Here is a 17,522-nt window from a genome sequence, read left to right on the forward strand (position 1 = left end):
CACCTGCTCCTAGGGAAAAAGAGTGTAAATGGTTTGTCTCTGGGGCATTTTTTGCTGTGTAATAGGCATCATACCCCTGATATCTTTGTTTTTTCCCTGTTTAAGAAAGTAAGGGACCAAAAATGTTTCATAAGCAAGAACAATTAAACAATTTCTTGTACTGGGCTCCATTTAAAGAGCCTATGAAACTAAATACCCCTTCACTTGAAAATAAATGGTTTCAGATGTCTCCGTTTACACCAGGAAGAGAGAAAGTACCTCTCTGAATCTCATTGTAACTACCTCCTTTGAGAAAGTTCCTGTGTGACATACATTGCAAAAAATAATCCCAGGAGGTGACCATAAATACGTTTAAGTGGTATTATAATGATGAAAAGCATTAACCAGTAACATAAATGCACTTTTTTATTAAATCTTTTGTATCTTCTGGGGAACTACATTTTTCACAAAAATATACAAAAGAATTTCTTTTTACAAATATTTACATTTGATACCAGAAAACAATGTCAGCTACATCTTTTAAACTTAAATTTGACAAATATAGTCTTGAATTCTGAAACTCAACACTCCAGGAAAGTATTTTTCATTTTTTTTGTGAAATAAAGTACTCAAAGTTCATATTCAAATTTAAAAAAATCTTAATGCAAAAATCTGACATTTAATTTTTTTATATATATATATATATATATACTTTCAATAAACATACAACATTGTTACAGGGATTAGATGTTTGTGGTGGAAACCAAAATGGAGTACACTTAAAACCATGGTCCTTATTACAGTAATACACGACCATACCTTTGGACTAGTTTAAAATACTTTTTTCTTTTTTTTTTTTTTTGTTAAAGCAAGAGGCATGGATTATCTGACACACTCCATAATGAAACACGACAAATCTAAACAGACAACTGGCTTTTAAGCTTAAAGAACTACAGTAAAATATTTTCCTAAGGTGACCTGACAGGGAAGTGGAGGAGGAGAGGATAGGCTCTTGCATTATAAGGAGCAATGCTGAAATGGATTTCCAGATGAAAGACTGCAAATTACATTATTTTTCTATAGAATTTTCCAATGCCTTCATTAGCTGTCCCTTTCAGAAATAGCTGCCACCATGATGCCATTTTCCTTTTCAGTGTGGGATGAGGAGATAATTTGTAAGCACAGCAGAAAACTAATACTACCTCCATTGCTCAATTTCAACAGCTTTGATGTTTTACAACCTACTGTACAATGTTTAGCATAAGGCAAGCTGCTGCTTTTTCTCTGCTAAAAATAAAGTGAACAGACCAAGCCACAAAACTAAAGTGTGTGTATTTTTTAAAGGGAATGGTTCTAATGCATTTACTTTGTTACATTATTTTAAGTGTTCCTTGTGGTCTTGAGTGTATTCTTATATGAAATCTACATTAAAAATGCATTAACTTTTTTCACAAATTAGTAGTGCAGCTTTTCCATTACTTAATATAATATGCTGTATACCTGTAACTGAACTAAAAAGCATAAGTAACCAGATACTGCTTTAAAAAGAAAAAGGAGCCATTTTGCACCTAAAACCACAACACAATGATAAGTAGTAGCACGTAAAGGAAAACAGACCAGAAATGTGGAAAGTACTACCCAACAGCACCAACATTTCACAGAAGTACAGAAAACCTTTTTTTTTTTTTTTTTTCCCCATGCAATTTGTGCCTGTGTTCATGCTTGGAGTTTCTTTAGAAAGTATATTTATTAAATTCCGAAAGAGTACAGTATAGAGCATGTCCTGGGTGTGATTGGTGTTTGAAAAAATCATGGAGTTACAGAAGTACCATTTACAGCTCCATAGCTGGACACTACATACTCAGACTTGAAGTAATGTGCTGGAAAAAGGTATTTAACTGCTTTGCTTCTTGGGAAGAATAAATACCCTATATTTCATCTGACCATGAAAGATCCGCCCCCCCCAAATCTCAAGAATTTGCAACTAAGTTAACAGAAAATTCATTTTCAGCAACATTAACACTTTGTATTGCAAATCACCACAGTAACAGTGAAGCTGTGGTTAAAGCTGGCTGACCTCTCACAGCCACTGCTGGGGGGGGGGGAGTTGCTTTAAGGGCTCCTGTGGGGGAAAAAAAAAAGAATAGTAATGGCAAAAGCTAATGAATGAATAACTGGAGGCTATTACATGAAACACCCCCCTACCCCCAAAGGCTTATAATCCTGCAGAGAACTGAAACTAAAATACCCCTCCTACCTCCCTTTTCCAAACCCACCAATGCAATACTTGTTTCAATAATCTACATTTTTTTTCCTTAAGCACTCATCTCCTGCCTCAGCCCCCAAGAGCAGCTGAAGCTGGCACTAGCTTTATGAGAGCTGCAGTTACATACCATTTGTCCCCTGTGAAAAAAGAATTAATTGTGTGAAAAACTGGTGAAGCACAAATGATGTTAATCCTCTAGTTTAAAACCTATTATGTTGGGCACACTTAATAGTGAAATGGGTACAACTAGCTTTTTTTTAAGAATGTAGAATGGTGTGAATCAGACACACCTTTACATCACTGGAATGAACATGAAAATAATTTTCAGGATACCTCTAAAAAAAAAAAAGTTTGAGGTTTGTTGGTTTTGGTTTGGGGGTGGGTTTGGTTTTTTTTTTTTGTTTTAAACAAGCTCTTACATGACATCTGTGCCCAAACTGAGCAAGATATGCACTATTAAGGGCAAAATCACTTTGTAGGGTCTTGACATTATCCCACAACAATCAACAGAAACTCAGGAAACTCGTATTTTGGCTTTTGGAAGAGAAACCCAGACAGACCAAGCAATAGGAACATACAGCTGAGTTTGGGACATGTGAGGCAGTCCTCTTAACAGATGGAAAAGCACCAGTCCAGCTATTTCTGCACAGATTTTATGCTTCTTCCAAAGAGTTGCTACAGGTAAAGAAGTCCAGTTCAGTAGTCTAAACAGCACCTGTAATGAGTTTGGATTTTTTTTTTTTTTTTACATAAAGTTTACCTTAATTATTTCCTTATTTTGTGATGGTTTATTATGGGATAAAATCAAGAACTTTTTACTAATTTATTTCTACTCATATGTATTCATAGGCCTACATTACACTCAGCTTCCCTGACTTGCTATACCTTTGTCTGGAGGCCTAAGGCAAGGAAAATTCAGCTCACGTATGATTTGAATTTGAAGAACAAACAGGCTGTCGCTTTAATGTCTGTCATCTTAAATGTTGTACATGTCTGGGAACAGAACCAAGAACTGGTGAATGATGTATCAATAGAAAAGAAATAGGCAGTAATTGATACAACTTGGTTATGAAGAGTTTTCTAAAGTATAGCATTTCTTTGGTTTCATATTTTTTGTTTAAACAATGCATTTAAGCCCAGTTGCACAGGAAACTAAAATATGGATAAATCAGAAGAGGCCTATTAAAACAATTCATGTTTGGTTTATGTGGAAAAGATGAGTAGCGTTTTAAAATACATCCTTAAACTCTTTTACCCGAGCTCTCAGTACTACATAGCATTTTAATATTTACAGTATTTTCTTTGTTACCAACATACATACACTGCAACAGTGGTTCATTGGTGTTAGCTGCTTAATTCAGCACTAAGTAGTTGTGCTGTAGGTATGGGAGTGGAAAGAGCAACGAATGGGAGCAGCTGCATCTTCCCCAAAACAGAGAGAACGAAGTTGCCTGCAGCCTTTCCTTGAGCACTCTGGTGCTCTCTGGTCCTTAAACTCCACAATCAGCCACTGAATACTTCCCATTTGAAAGAAGATGTTTGCTAGAAAGTGACATGACTCCCTACGTCCCATGCCCCTCACCCTGTTTTGGTTCTTTGGTCTTGCCTTTGCCTATTTGAGCATTCCTTCCTCTGTTTCCCTTTGTTTTCCTTCCTTTTCTCAGGGTTTATATTTACTGGTTTTATTCCATCCTATGTTCCATAATTGCAAAAAGAAGTGGAAATTACCAGAATTGCCTACTGTCACCATGCTCAGACCTTACACTTTTGTTGTTTGGTTTTACACTAGGAGAAAGAAGAGAACACATGTTCCATGCCTTTTTTTTTTTTTTCCCTTTTTTTTTTTCCCCCACAGAAAAAGTGAATTGGGTGGATTGCTGGTTTAACAGTTAACAAAAAAATAGATCAAGGTTATGACTGGTACGCTGTTGGTAATCTGAGAAGGGAACGGTGAGTGGTTACCTGTTCTAACATCAAGCAGACTGGAGAAAACTCCCCACCAAACCCACCTACTAATTTTTAGTTACTTATGAATGATTTTGGCAAGAAAAACTATTGTGGCTTTTATGCATATTATACACCTAAAACTATTTTTATCTTCTGAAATGAGATATGCAGGGTTTAAGTCTGAAGTCAAAGTTAACTGAAGGGCAGAAGCTGGAGACAACCAAAGGCTTGGTCTAACCACACCACAGTGATTGGTATAGAGAACACACAGCAGGCTTTGGCAAGCTCACTGTCCACATGAGCAAAAACCAAATGGTGCTATGAACTTTAGGTAAACAGGGCAGATTGTGTGGTAACATGACAAAACCATGAGAACAAAAAAGTATGCAAATGCAATACAGCTAGTGATGTTCAAACCACTGACGTGGCCATTTATTTTGTGACTTGCGATCTTACTTCCCTTTCTGTAGAGTCTACAGGATGATTCACTTTGTCCAAAACACTGATGACATTTGTATATAGCTTATGCTAATAGGATTTTTTAAAAAAAAAAAAATCTTTAAAGATTAAGGCTTCTCACATCTGTGACACTGATAATGAAATAGGGAAATATGTCACCTTGCCCATTTAAGAATTGCATTTGAAACCAAGATCCTTTGCTTGGCACACTACTGCACCATGCACAGCAAGCCCACTAAAGGGGCTCCAGTGCATCTGTCTAGAGCGAAATCCATGTGCAACTGGAGACTTGAACACTGCTGGGTGCAAGCCAGGAAGCAGGTAAGGTGCTGCACAGGCAGCTGCTCAGGGCTTGTCTGGAAAGAACACTGCCTGCTTGGCAAACTCGCAAGTCAAGTAGAGAGGTGTAGGCAGCAGCTGGGAGAAGTGGATCACAGCTTTAAACTAAGCCACCCGTGAATGCCATCGAACTCCTGCTCTTGGTATTGGTCCTTTATTTTGATTTAGTTTCCAGATCCAGGAAATAACTTGTCTGCAATGTGTCTGCTTTCTGGTGGTACAATTCCAGATCAGTATTAACACAAGTTGTATGAAGATCAGACTTATTCTGAAATAAATCTTGTTAATATTGAAACCCTGATATTGAGCAAAGTCAGCAGTTACTCTGAATGCACGCTTTCCTTCTGCTGTCAACAAGTGACAACGTAGCCCTGATTTTCTCAAATGATTTTATCTTTAGTTTTACACCATCTCTCACCTTCGTTTTCAAGATCAGTCATATATGATGACTACCTCCTGAAGAATAAAACAATCAAGATTTCAAGTCTAAATGATTTAATACATTTGGCTAATTTGTTCTCCCTGACCTAATCTCAACTGTATTCCCCAGTTCCTGCACTATGGCAATTTGCAGTTCTAAATGTGTTTATTTTTAATTTTTGTTTGCTCCTAGGAGCTGGATTTTCCTTCTCTCATTCTCTTTTTCCTAAGCACACTTAAACTAAATGTGCCCTTGGAAGCTATTTAAGTCAAATGTCATTTTGTTTTTCCTGAATCAGTTCTCCAGTTTATTTCTTTTATTACAAAAAAAATATTGCTAACTTTAAAGATCCCAAAGATATGTTCGCTGCTAGCCAGAAAAAGAATTAGAAAGACAATTAAGCTAGAGAACAAAATCATCCACTGTGAGTGATTAAATTGTACAAAGAACTTTTGTCTCCTCTTTGGTGCTGTATAATCACCGAAAAGGCTTTCTCCAGCTTCAGAGAGAACTCTCCTGCCCCCATTTCTGCTCTCTGACGCTTCCAAACAAAAGGCTGTCACTAGTCTCCACATTCCAGCTTCTGCCCTGACGTATCCTACAGGGTTATGTCATTCTCTGACTTTGTGCTGAGCAACCAGTCGTGAGCTCCCACTGCCTACCGAAACAGGCAGTCTGTTCCTGTATACACATGCTTCAAGCAGGGGTGGCAGCAATTAGCAAGTTACTACAGTAGCATTTAATGTAAACAGCAGATGAGGCACAGAAACAAGCACCATCACAGACAAAAAGACCAAAAAACCCACAAAGCTGCTATCTTTAACCATGCTTAGAGCCAGCTTTTCTCTTCAGCAGAGAATCAGAGTTTGTCCTACAAAATATGCTCCAAATTGTCCTCAGGAAGAAAGCTGCAACTGAGGCTCTACTCACTCTTCTCCTCAACATTCATGACCATTCCCAGCTGGCTGACCCCCTTTTACCTGGCAAACCACTGAGCAGTTTGCCAGGAAAGTACTAGCTACCAACACTGGCTGCAATAGGAGGAACAAGGTTGGTGGTTTTGTTTTTAAAGAGCTCCTCCTCACCTTCCAGCTCTCATCCCATCCCTTTGCAGTAGCGGTGAGGTTTGGAAGAGAGTGAAGAAGCAGGGAGATCTGGAGGCTCAGACTTTCACCTTGCAGTTATCAGCCTTGCACTGCCAAGGGCAGCCCTGCTGCAATTTGGCCCTCAGCTTCTCACCGGTACTTCGCCATGGGCTGGTGTGGCATTTGAGATGCCCCAGGGCAAAAGCACCAATGGGCAAATGATCAGTGGAGAGGCACAGCATTAATGAAGAGTGTGGGGGGAAGGAGAGAAGAGGACATGACCAGTGACAGGGATCCAAGGAAGAAACCTCTCGATAGCCCACCTACCCACATTGGGTGAAGGCCTGCAGAAGATCATAAGGCTGGAAGACCAGGATTTTGAGGGGAAAAATTTGGACTTTGATCTGGCAGTCTGAGTAGGACAGACTATGAGCGAGCTCTTAACAGCCACTTAACTTGAACTGATGAAAGGCAACTTTAAAGTAGAGGCAGGACAAATCTTACTTCAAGACAAGATGTCCTGCACAGATGTGTTTAATAAGGGATAGAATCTCAGCTACAGAATAGCATACTGCAACTGACTTCTCTGGCATAGATAAGATTTAAATGACAGATATTAATTTTCATATAAAACAGACAGGCAGGCAACAAGGTTATGAGACAGATCAGGTCTAATCTCAATTCTGATATGCAATTCCCCTAAAGTCAAAAATGTTAGTGGCAAGGTCTCCCTGTACACTCATGACCAAATCTACAGAGCTTTTGCTCCTGTAGAATAACAGCTGCATGACTGGCAAGACTTTGCTGAGAACCATTCATGCCAAGAAACATGATAAACAACTTCTGTAAAATAAGTATTTGTTATAGCTTGATATATAAAGTATATTATCTAAGACTGTTGGGTAACTATAGCTTTGTATAGCACATAACGAGCATTTTTGGACCTAGGAGAGCATGGAAGTCTGGCTCATTAACTTTTCTCTCCCTTCTCTTCTATATGTACGCCCACCCATTCCTCCTATAACCACCATGCACACAAGATGCTTACAAGAAGAGATGACATTTATTTATCTTTTACTTTTATCTGGCGTAAAAGAATGCAAGAGGTGAATAATATCAAAGCCTACTGACTGACCAAAACAGACGCCATTGTTAAAGCAGTGCTGGCTTACACAGAGAAAGAGAGCTTTACATCCACAGCAGAATGTCATTAAGAGAGCAGTGCTGATAATTAGCAACTTCTGTTCCCTTCTATGTTGCATGAAAATCAACTGCACAGATTAAGAAACAGGTTCAGTCTGTAATGTATCTCTATGACATGATTTAGACAAACAGCTGATGAAATCTTCCTCACTTAAACCCAAAACACAGCTTTGTTCAGGTTTTCATTATCACTGAAATGTTTTTTTCAATTTAGAGTCTCAGTTATGTTGCAGGATAGAATAAATGCACTTATGCTAGAGGTGACAGCAGATCCATTTAAAGAAGCATATGATTGGACATTTTTTTACAATCGTGAGAGAAATCTGAGTAGAGACCTCTCCCTGCTAGTCCTAACTCTGTTAAAAAGTTCAAATGTATAAAATACAATGTCTGGAAAGTTTATATTCTCTCTGAATCCCCCCTATGATGCTGAGAAAATAAAATCAATTCATATTGCTATGAAATTCTATTTTTGCAACTGGTGACATCCCAAGCTTTATCTATTATGAAGACTATAAAACCCTCACCCTAGTCCACATTTCCAGCACAGAGGCTAACAGCTCAGTCAAGCGACACAGCAATAATCTCTCTTCCACTGAGAATACTTTTATTCACAAGGCAAAAATTGGAGTTAGACTTTTAGGTTGTGGGCAAGGCACTCGCAAAGTGAGCAAATTATTTCTGCTCACAGAACTAATTTAATGTTTAAGTGCAACAAAAACACTAAATTAGCCATGAAGATCATGCATATCCAACGGCTTTCACCAGACATGACTGTGACCCAGGCCTCTAAACACAGAAATATTTAAGTCCTAAAGGAATCAGCTCTATTATTTTCTGCTTCACCAGATGATGTTTCCTTTTTACCAGTCATAAAAATATCATTTCCATTATCATAATTAAACATTTATTAAAATACTATATATTTAAGAGTTAATATATGGTTTCTTTCAGTAATAAAATATGGAATACTCTTTTTTTTTTTTTATGATATTCAGACTCCAAAACTTAAAGAAGAAACATTCATGCTGAAAATAGATCAATGTACAGCACTAGGTCAGAAATAACATCTCTTGATTAAAGCCCCAGGATCTTACTGTGAAACTGTACATTGATTAACAATTCCCTTTTTCCTTTTATCTACGTATTTCATTTTCAACATCTGGCAGTGAGTGAAATACAAACCCGGATTATCCGATACTGAAATCAATCTAACGGCCTCACCATATTTGTTACAATCCATCCTTCTGACAAACTCTAGATACTTGTCTTTCAGAGACACGATTGCTCTGTGTCTTGGATCAGCACCACTTCTTACGCATGCAGGGCATAGTAGAATGTCACATTGTAATCCTGGGAATTTCATGCCTGGTACTTCATGCAGTGTCCTCCTTGCAAGTCTCCATGTCTCTCTCAATGAGGCATATGCACACATTTCCAAACAAATAAGCTGTGTTTTCAAAACGATATTAAATATGAGGTATAAAAGACCTGTTTAACAACACTGTTAAAAAGAAATGACTAATACAGTTAAAAGTATGATGCTCTGAATACAGACATAAACATTTTAATTTACTAGATCTTAACTGCTATTTATTTTGTGGCAAATACCCATTTCTTTATATACAAAAAAAAAAACCGCAAGTGCACAGATAAAAAGATGAAGACTCTGAACTTGAGCTTTACACTGTTATGGACTGTCTGTGCCCACTGCTGTGTACTTTTTGACAATAATGGAAAGGATACATACCTGCAGTCATCCCCTCCAGCACTGACCACATATCTATCTCCACTTGTAAATCGAATATTAGTTAAGTGGGCAGAGTGACCTAAAAATCGTTTGTGTTTTGCCTGAAAAAAAAAAAAAAAACACAACAATAAAATGAGAGAGTCTAAATACTCTGTGTCCTCTTAAATCAAACAAGGCATGCATGTTTTTATCTACCTTTTTATTGCTTCACGTTATTTATATCATTCAGAATGTTATACAGGTTTTCAAACGTGGAAGATCTCCTGAAGGAGAACTACTATTAAGCTGCAATGCAGATTACATTGTCACCAAATGAGACAACACCTCCAAACTGGAACAATGCTCAAGCTAACACAATAAAATGAAATTTATCTTGTCACATGATTAATCTCTGAATTTTGTGTCAAATTCCTAACACTGAAAAAATTATTTTCATTACAAGTGTGTAAGCCGTTTACACTGTGCAATCTCAAATCCTGAAAGTTAACAGTGCTAGTTAGCAAAGAATCTGTAAACTCTTCATCTATGGAAATACACAGATGAGACTAAAATTACCAGCTGTCTTTCTCATCTGTCAAATGGAGACTGGAGACATAGATAAACAAAACTAAGGGCTTTGAGATCTTCAGTATAAAGGCACTATTAATGCAGACAGGCAGACAATATCAACATCTACAAGAGCTAATAGCAAGAGCTATTGCACAAAATGCTAGGAAAACTTTGAGGAGAAGCATGCTTATGAGACTACAGAACCCAAGTTACATAGATGCATTAAAAAGCTACAAATTTAAAGAAGGAAATATCTCCATCATACATCCTCCAGAGAAACAATACAAGACCACAATATCAACAGTACTTCTTCTTGTAACAATGCAAAAATAAGTTCTTACAAATTTTTCAGGACATGGAAAGTCAAACAGTTTCACCATGCCAAAATCATCGCCTGTTACAAGATTGATTCCCGAGTGAGAGACACAGGCACAGTTTACATCAGCTTTTTCAGCGTGCCTGGACCAGATTCCAATTACTTCATCCCCCAGAACACTGAAACAGAAGAGCAAGAGATTCTTTTGAAAACTCCAGCAAAAACAATAGAGTAACGAAATAGTAAGCAGTTCTCACATTGTAACTGGCTTTACAAAAATGTGATTTTTACATTTTATTCTTACACATACACATCTTGTAGAGGCTTTACTCTGTAATTAATTTTTGTATCATTCCATAATTGCTTCTGAAACTGATTCAGTGATTCCCAAAATAATGTGGCCCATGACAACACTAAGAAGCAGAGGTGAAATCAATACTACTACTATTGTCCAGTGAGGTATTTGCCAAAAAAAAAAAAAAAAAAAGAGAGAGAGAATTAAAAATAGAATGTCATAGCATAAGCATTACATGAATAAGTTTCAGTTTTTGGAAAATAAAAATCTGTATATTCTCTTTATAACTAAGTTTTCTTGATTCTGTAACATTTTCATATCAATCAGATGAGAAGTTTCCTTGAGTCCAGTGAAGATTCTTCATTATAAACAGAGAGCAAGAGAGAGATTGTCCTAAACAGAAAACATAATTATCTTAAGATTCCAAACCAGATATTTATAGAAAATTTCCTTTGCAAAGCCCTGTGAAAAGTTGCTTTTTATTCAGCTCTGCTTACAATCTATATGCATACTTCCAAGAATGCACAGAAACAAGCATTTTATAATTTGTTAATAGGTGAGTGATTTGGGAAATTTTTTGTGATTTTTCCCCCCCAAATCAGAGCACAGCACAATACATTCAAAAAGGAACAATTTACTTCAGACATACTGAATTTGGTCAGAAAGCACAGGTTTTTTTCGTTTTCACATCAAAGAGGTGACAAAAATGTGCTGGTTTTGACTGGGTTAATTTTCTTCATAGTAGCTGGTATGGGGCTATGTTCTGGATTTGTGCTGAAAACAGTGCTGATACACAAAGATGTTTTAGTTCTTGCTGAGCAGTGCTGACAGAGTCAAGGCCTTTTCTGCTTCTCATCCCACCAGTGAGGAGGCTGGGGGTGCACAAGGGGTTGGGAGGGGACACAGCCGGGACAGCTGACCCCAACCGACCAGAGGGATATCCCAGACCATGTGGTGTCATGCTCAGCATAAAAAGCTGGGGGAAGAAGAAGGAAGGGGGTGGATGTTCAGAGTGATGGTGTTTGTCTTCCCAAGTAACCGTTACGTGTGATGGTGCCCGGCTTTCCTGGAGATGGCTGAGCACCTGCCTGCCCATGGGAAGTGGTGAATGAATCCCTTGTTTTGCTTTGCTTGCATGCACAGCTTTTGCTTTACTTATTAAACTGTGTTTATCTCAACCCACAAGCTTTCTCACTTCTACCCTTCCCATTCTCTCTCCCATCCCACCAGGGGGGGAGTGAGCGAGCAGCTGTGTGGGGCTTAGTTGCCGGCCAGGCTTAAACCAAGACAATTACCCAAACAGAAAACAGAGAGCTAGCAAAATGGTTTTTCAGAGCCCTCTGAAAAGCTCGTAGTTTCAGTCATGTCTTGCAGCAAATAGTCAGGATTATTATTGTTTAAAGTGGTTCCCATGTGGAAAATTTTCAAGTATTTACTCTCAATTTTTGTCTGAGGGTGCTAATCAGAGGACAATAATTGAAAGCAGGCAAAGGGGCCTGAACTAAGGCACAGGAAATGAGATTGCATAGAATATAAAATAAATTATTTAAATGTAAAATAAAAATAAAATATGGTATCATCCTTAATGTAATTTCTAAGTCTATTTTGAATGAAATATAGTAACTAAGGTATTTTTGTATACCTTTTAATATGTAAATGTTAATAGCAACATTAATATACAGATACCATTAGTGTAATACTTCAAATAAAACTTGAACTATCACAGTCTTGTATTGTCTTTTCATGTTTTGATGTTTTAATTTTCCGTGTACGCTTATCCCCAAATCACTATTTTGAAGCAAATAGTGCAGTATTCCAAGTAATTTGCACAGTGCAACGAAAAACTACTGAGGGTGCTAGAGATATATCGATCAGAAGCTAGATATACACAGCAAATATAAGGGCACACATTAGAGAGATCAGTTTTTATCGGATGTCCTCACTGGTCAAACAGCTCTTGTTCTACTGAGGGAATCTGCTATGTACTGTCTTTTGCTGTACTGTACTAACCTGATCTGTTGCCAGAGCAGATGAGTGCATTAAAAGAAAATACCTGACTGAATAAAGGGATGAAATATGCTTTTAAACAGTAGGTGCTTCTCCTGGAAGTTACAAGTGTTTTAAGAGGTGTGTGTGAATCATTTACCTTGTCCAAGTAGCCCATGTTATTCTGTCAATCACAGCCTGGTCCACAAGCTGTTTTCCTGAAGGCACTTCATAGACTTGCCTTTTGTAAGACCCAGTAGAGACCTTTGAGATGACCACAGAGAATTCAGAATACATGAACTTGTTTGAAAAGATTAAACTATAATTCTAAAGGGCTTTGAAAAGCATTTTCTTGATAGTTATCTTTTACTCTATAACTAACTTAGCTATTGATAAAGCTCAATGAGCTGAAAATTCACAATAATCTATAAAAGTATAAAGCAAGAAATGCCTAATTAATAAAAAATAATTGAAACATCTCACATTCTGCACATATTAATTCTATTTATTGAGTGTGTTCAAAATAAACTTGTATCTTTAAAACTGACACAAAGCAGTTATTCCTCTCAGCCTGTAGATGTTGATTTGACAGCGAGAGCAGCTTATTCCTCCTCTCAGATGTGAACAAAATATAGAAAGCAAAGTATGCCTACTTTTTTCTGATTTTAAGAAACGTCTTCAGCCCTGTGGCTGGGATTTGTAACACCATGATTTTGGTGCTGCTCCACAGAGGCTAGCACTAAAACTATGTGTAATGCTACCCTTCTGCTCAGGGATATGAAGAATTCACAGGTCCCTGGGGCTTACAGAATGATAGACTGTACTTCTTCTTAAGATAGTCCATCAGCATCACAGAGGTAAAAAGGCAGTGAGACACATTACAGTGATTCTGAAATCTGTTTCTGGTTTCTATGCTTATTTCTTGTATTTAATATCCAGGATAACTATTTTTGTCATCCACTTCTCACTACAACAAAGTAACAGTCTAGTGACAGTAACTTACTACTACAATATTTCTTTACAAAATTTAGTAGTTGTCAAAGGAGAATACTTGCAGAGTATCTGTCAAGAGTATGTTTTCCATTCAGTATCTTGAACAGTTAATGACTGATACCTGGAGATAAGAGCTATCTGCAGAGAAGTCCATCTGAATCACAAAACTTGGGATATCTTTGCAGTAGCTGACTCGGTTTAGTGTGGGACCCAAAGTCAGATCATAGAAATCCACTGCATTCTCACTGGAACCGACTGCTAAGTAACGAGAATCTGGGCTAAACCTGAACAGATAAAAGGGTTTTATGAACACAGGTTGGCACTTAAAACAGATTCTAGTAGTTGAGATAGTTGTGAGTAGCATGGGTAAATTTTCATTTCAGTTCATTCAGAACTAAAGAGAGAGAGGCAGAGTATTTCGTCTGCTAAGTCACTTTTGAAACAAAATTTCCAGGGAATGCGTATGCAGCAGAAGGTGGCAATAATTTTGGTACAGCTGTCACATATAAGTGAACTGGGAGCATCTCTGGAATAACTCTCTTCATTATCTGATCTCATTGCCATCTCAATGGTCTAACAACTTTGTGACACACCCCTGATGACTTCGACTGCCTAACACTATACTTACAAGGCTACAAACTAGAAAAAATAAATGCTGTAAATTAGGAAAAGCCAGACCTTCTAAGTGAAATGTACTGAATAAAACGATGTGAAATCAAACCTGTCCTCTGCCCAATGTATCTTTGCCTTTGTATGTTTCTTTCCTCCAGTTTTCCTTTCTAGTCTTGCAACTCAGTAGCTTCCTGAGCTGAACAAATTCCTCACAGCCCCTTTTGTGTTAATAGGGAAGTTTCTTTCTTTCTATTCTAGACATACCTTGGGACAGCTTTCTGATTCCAGCAATGCCCTAACTGCTAGCAGGGCTCTCCTGCCTTCCTGCAGCAAGGTCCCTGTTTGATCCTATTTCTCCCATTCATCCCACTTCATTCTCCAGAAGCTTCCCTTAGTTATCATGACCAGTTTATCTGACAGAAGGCACAGTCTTGTCCTCCACTCAGGAAATAGAAGCAAAATTTTACTTCTGCTAACTCCTTTCTAACAAAACACAACAAAGAACAAACTGTCAGACAGGCATTTCCATTGTCTCCCACAATCCAGTCTTCATCTGTAAACTTCTGATCTCATTTTACCTCCTACACATCATCTCACCCTGCTCCTTTTCAGACCTTCTCATCTGCCCCCTGATTAGGATGGTCTCTTCCTATTGTCCATTTACTTCCCCTTCACTTTTAACTAATCCTTGGAAATACCATCTGACACTCCCCCTATGGTACTGCCTGGTTTTTGACTGATTGCTGTATGTTATCTTCATGTACCTCCTCCTTCCTTTTTATTCCTGGTATCAGAGTACTCACACAAACTCCACAATTCACTCATTGATTCCAGTGCTCTGAAATATCATTGCAATGCTCCTCTGAATGTAAAATCAAAATAATACAGATTTCTAGAATACTGCTACAAAGGCATTATATTTTCTGACCTGATATCTTGAATCGCTGATCTTCTGTCCCTTTTTTTCCCCCAAATTTTTAGAGAGGTCACAAGCAAGATAATAAATTCTCCATTTTTCATGCCAATAGCTACCATATCGCCTTCTGGGCTGTAACAAACAGTACGAGCTGCGTGTCCTAAGCTGACTTTGTTCAGCATCTTCTGTGAAGAAATAAAAACCCAGAAAAGTAAATGTTTCTATTTGTTTACATTTCAAAAGTACCTTATGCCAACAGTTTGTCTCTACCAGATGGATTATTTTCAGAATACATTAAAAAACAAGTTTCAGGTCCTCAACACCACCACAAGTCTAGGATTTTTATTTTTTTTTTCTCCTTAAACAACCACTATTCCCCAACACCTACCTTTTCAGCAATATCCCAGAGTCTTACTGTGCCATCTTCTGCAGCAGAAAGGAAAAAGTCTCTGGAAGGATGCGTTGCTAGGCCCCAGATTGGTCCATCCATATGACCATTAATTAGAATGTTACATGCAGCATTTTTCTCTCCAACTTCGATTATTTCAGCATTTCTTGTCCCAACGAGAATTTTCCCCTTGAACAACAGTGAAAGAATTATCTGATATAATACAGTAACTACTTGTGATGAACAATAATAAAGATATAATCCACAGCTATAGTTCTGTCAAGGTTTGCTGAAATCAAATAATCAAAGATAATTTATTTTTTAAACTCCTCTACGATTTATTAAAGTACAAAGCTGTATATAAATCATGATGCTAGTTGAGTTATTGCTTGTAAGCCAGATATTTGAAGTGGGAAAAGAAAAGGAAACAGAAAATAAATCCTTAGTGAATCTTTAATAAAATCTATACAAAATACTATCCTAAGTAAGACTAAGATCTTCTGAAGCAGTTTTTTTTTTCTGCTGTAAAATCAATTGTAGACATCTTCTAGCTCAACCTTTAATCAAGTACTAATTATAAGAGGAAGCAATGTATCGTATATTTAATGCTATAGATCAATCCACAAATTATAGCCTTTATTTTAAAGGCATGATGTTTTCTTTACCTTGCCTCTACAAACAGATCTAACACAGTCCGTCATTTGTCCTGTCTCTAGTCTGAAGGCACGACATCGTTTCAGTTCTTGATCCCATAGCTTAACTGCTCCTCCTTCCTTTGAACTATGAAGAAATCAGGAAGATATGAGTATAATGGCTGGCACAAAAAACAATTAAAGTATGAAAGAACTGTATTACTTAATGTCATGTAAACTAGGCATTTTAGTATGTTTTAAATCATTAAAGATTCCAGTTGTTTTTACTGAACAGGTGATGTTAATATGCTGAACCTCCAAGCTAAGCAAGAAATACTGATTCAAAGTCCTCATTACATTACTTTACAGACAAGTTGAAAGATGGTCAGTGCTAAGCTTAGTCTGAATTTGTAGCTGTGAGGGAATCTGTCTGTGTGAACAGTGTGTGAACAAACTGCCATCTTATTATTAAGACAGGTAGAGATTATCAAAATGTAGATGAGGGAAATGGGAAAGAGATGTTATTTTACTACTGTGAAATAAATGACAAAAGATTTTCACTTTTGTGAAAATTTCACTATTTTCACTGCTGTGAAATGAATGACAAAGACACAGGATAAAAAAATCACACAATGCTAACTGCAGAAGATACCCAACTAATATGTATTAATCATGAAAGCACTGAGTATTTCCCACCCACTTTCAAGAGAACTAGTATTTCAGTAAAGAACACATTAAAATGAAAAAAGTTTCTAAAAAGGAGATAATGTCTAAGGAAAGTTATAAATCTTTTCAGCTGTGACATGTTTCATCTGTCTTCAAAGAGAAAAGAATCTCCCCCAACAGAAAATAAAATGTTCCACAGTATTGAGCTGCCAGTGTTACAACTTTGATTACTAAATGAACCCTGACCAAGAACTCCAGAAAGCTTAGTCACAATTACTGCTTTTGTACTATTATTACTAAAAGAACTGTAATGAATTACAAATCACTCGTTCTTGCAATGCAATATTCTTTGCTTCCCAATAGCGCTGTTCTGACATATGATTGGCCCTCATACTCAGCAAAAAGATTTTATCAAAAGAGGCTGGTGAACTGCAATTAAGAATGCCAAGGCAGAAGCAAACATGCAATTTTCCTAAATGCAGAATTTGTTTTGTATACTTTCAATACTCCATTTTCCCACAGGAGGTGAATTATTGTTTCTTAATGTTACTTATTACTATTTCTTTCAGGTCAAATACTAATTATTAAGAGGCTCTGAAGCTAAGTGATAGAACATTCTCCAAATAAAATCATGGTGATGTTTTATAAACACTAGAAGAAAATATTTCAAGCACAGGAATAAATAAGTTTTCAGCTGGGTCTGAATATCAACCAGGATCT

The 17,522-nt window shown here is 37.2% G+C and overlaps 1 protein-coding gene across 2 annotated transcripts in view; it reads right to left on the bottom strand.

Moving 5' to 3' along the window:
- Nucleotides 1-387: 387 nt before the first annotated feature.
- EML5 (EMAP like 5) overlaps nt 388-17,522 on the bottom strand; it is a 123,658-nt gene continuing 106,523 nt past the window's right edge. For both annotated transcript variants that reach the window (XM_074824898.1, XM_074824897.1), the window contains 8 exons: nt 16,170-16,284; nt 15,505-15,693; nt 15,129-15,301; nt 13,710-13,872; nt 12,756-12,859; nt 10,340-10,493; nt 9,450-9,550; nt 388-9,149 (listed from right to left, as the gene is read on the bottom strand). In XM_074824898.1, coding sequence (XP_074680999.1) covers nt 9,113-9,149; nt 9,450-9,550; nt 10,340-10,493; nt 12,756-12,859; nt 13,710-13,872; nt 15,129-15,301; nt 15,505-15,693; nt 16,170-16,284 — 1,036 coding nt within the window. In that variant the 3' untranslated portion in view covers nt 388-9,112. The remainder of the gene's footprint in view (nt 9,150-9,449; nt 9,551-10,339; nt 10,494-12,755; nt 12,860-13,709; nt 13,873-15,128; nt 15,302-15,504; nt 15,694-16,169; nt 16,285-17,522) is intronic.

The sequence above is a fragment of the Strix aluco genome, chromosome 4 (assembly GCF_031877795.1).
Source record: "Strix aluco isolate bStrAlu1 chromosome 4, bStrAlu1.hap1, whole genome shotgun sequence".
In the NCBI taxonomy this organism is placed as follows: Eukaryota; Metazoa; Chordata; class Aves; order Strigiformes; family Strigidae; genus Strix; species Strix aluco.